The sequence below is a fragment of the Alligator sinensis genome, unplaced genomic scaffold (assembly GCF_000455745.1).
Source record: "Alligator sinensis unplaced genomic scaffold, ASM45574v1 scaffold308_2, whole genome shotgun sequence".
NCBI lineage: Eukaryota > Metazoa > Chordata > Crocodylia > Alligatoridae > Alligator > Alligator sinensis.
In genome coordinates this window covers 331632-334257 of record NW_005842082.1, presented here as the reverse complement: position 1 = coordinate 334257, position 2626 = coordinate 331632, and the positions used below count along the sequence as shown (strand labels likewise).

General features: G+C 48.1%; 1 protein-coding gene across 1 annotated transcript in view; it reads left to right on the top strand.

The window, feature by feature from the left end:
* The first annotated feature begins 211 nt into the window (after positions 1-211).
* Positions 212-2626, top strand: part of LOC102375289 (transient receptor potential cation channel subfamily M member 3) — a 98575-nt gene continuing 96160 nt past the window's right edge. Inside the window, exon 1 of the mRNA XM_006023820.2 lies at positions 212-252. Within this exon, the coding sequence (XP_006023882.2) occupies positions 250-252 (3 nt within the window). The 5' untranslated portion in view covers positions 212-249. The remainder of the gene's footprint in view (positions 253-2626) is intronic.

The window sequence follows — 2626 nt, the reverse complement described above, 5'->3', positions numbered from 1 at the left end:
TACAGGTATAGAGCTTGATTGCAAGTGACTTCTGTTTAATGCCATAGGTGTTGCTGTGGGCGTCTAATAGGTCAACATGTTGGACTGACTCCAAGTATCTCCATTATTCAGAATGAGAAAAATGAAAGCAGACTGACTCGAAATGACATCCAGTCAGAGAAGTGGTCTATCAGCAAGCACACTCAGCTCAGCCCAACAGATGCCTTTGGAACCATTGAGTTCCAAGGAGGGGGTCACTCCAATAAAGCCATGGTAATCAAAACTCTTTCTTGGAAAAATAAGCAATGGTATTAACCCCAGAAGGCATTTACAGATAACGGTTTGCTTTCTTATTCTTCCATTGAAAATATATGTCCCTATAAGTATCATGCATCCTGGAGGAAATAATACAGTTAGAGTATAACGTAGAATGAATTACGAAACCTGCAATGCTACTCTAATTGGGCTATTGTCATGATAACTGGGGCAGCGCACTGAGTGGTTAGAGGAGGACCCAGATGCCAGAATACCATGGAGGAGACAATATGAGAGTCCATGAGACAGTTACTTACGCTCTTCAGGAAAGTTATATTTTATGCCATGCTATTACTTTGAATCCATATCTAAAACTTTATGGATTTTTTTTTGGCTAGAATGGGACTAGAGCTATACTGATTCTTGTATCTGCTGTATAAATATATTTTTTTTAAAATAATGAATCCTTTTAGCAGTACTACTCTGCTTGTATAAAACTAGATTTCAAGGTATACTAGCAAAGGTCTGAATTCCTAATGCCTTCTCTCTAACTGTCCAATATCTACTGTAGTTGTAACTTTTCCTTTGGTCTTCCTCCTTTTCTCTGGATTTTCCTTTCTTTGCTAGTTGGTCTACACCAGAGGTGCTCAGCGCCTGGCCTATGGGCCAGTTCTAGCTCCTGACACTTTGTCATCCACTACTCTGTGGGGTCCCCCATGGGCCATGGCCCTGCATGCTAGATCCAGTCTACAGGACAGCATGACCCTTATCCTGGCAATTGGGGCCAGGTGGAAGCAGCACAGGGCCCTGAGGGCCTGATCCTGGCACATGGAGGCGGTGCAGGCACCAGAGACCAATCACTGCATGCAAGGCTGGGTAGAGGTAGTGCAGGGCTCTGGAGACTAATCCCCATATACATGGCTGAGTAGAGGTAGTACAGCATCCTGGAGCCCCAGTCCCAGCTCATAGAGCCTCAAAGAGTCCTAGGGCCCTGATTTTGGCATCAAGGGCTAGGCTGAGGTGGCATGGGGTGCAGGCCCCCAAATGGAGGTGATGCAGGGTCCTGGGACCCAGATCCCAGCATACGGGGCTGGGTGGAAGCAGTGCAGTCTGGATATCAGTGTGTAGGTCCAATCCTGGGGCCCAGTCCAATCCGTGAACCAGCCCTTTGCCGCTCATTTGGCCTGTGAGGCCAGAAAGTTCAATACCACTTGGTTGCACCTCCTGACATATATAACAGGAAGGTGTATTTGACAGTTTTAAAATTTTTGAAGATATTTTCTTTCACTTAAATTGCATTGTATCCCTTTGACAATGTCAATAAAACATCATGAGGGAGGTTTTCGGGGGCACAAATGGCAATTACATACATATGTCCCATGTAAGGTGAACACGTTAGGCACCGAACTGGTATTTGCACTGTTGAAAATCTCCCCTGTATTATTCTGAAACTTGAAGAGGAAGTATTGTTCAATGGTTAGGGGCATGTGTAGATGAAATAGGGGCCCTAAATTGTAGCGGTGGGTTTTTAAACCCATGTTGTGAATGCACCCTGCACTTACCTGCCTCTGGCGGTGGGGAGGGGTGGGCCAGCTGCCGGCGGGCAGAGCAGTCCCTGGGCTGCAGGGGAGGCTGGGTATCATTGTCTATACATGCCCTTACATTCCCCCCCCCCCCACCCACCCAGACAGCACCAGACTCAGGAAGTCCTGGAGGGCACTGCAGCTGAGGAGGAAAGCACCAGGCTCCTGCACATCTCAGGCAGGCTCTGGTGGGGGGAAATCAGGCTCACCGCTTTTCTTGGGTGGAGGCTACCTTCCCGGGCTACTGCCAGGCTGCCTGCAGGGCTTCTTGCAGAGCCGCAGAGCCTGCACAGAGCTGTAGGGGCAGCTGTGGAGCTGCACGCGGCTGTAGGGGCAGCAAACTAAAACTCCTCAGATGGATTTTAGTTTGCTGTGCTCCAGGTCATTTAAGGTGCATTACGCCACTGGATTTTCTACAGCGACTGAAATTAATGCACAATATGCCACCGAGGCTTGCAAACACCAACACCATTAAAGCAGTGCAAAAACATTTAGTCTGCTTTAAGGTGTCATGCACACATGCCCCTCATTTCGTCTACACATGGCCTAGCTTGGGACTTGGAAATCCAAGGTTTTATTTCCTGCTCCAACATGGGTTTGAGCAAGACAGTTTGGGTATGTCTATATGTCGTGGCGCACGGGCCAAGTCCCGGAGGACTGGAAAAGGGCCAAGGTGGTCCCCATTTTCAAGAAGGGGAGGAAGGAGGACCCGGGCAACTATAGGCCAGTCAGTCTCACCTCCATCCTTGGCAAAGTCTTTGAAAAAATTATCAAGGCTCACATTTGTGAGAGCCCGGCAGGACAAATTA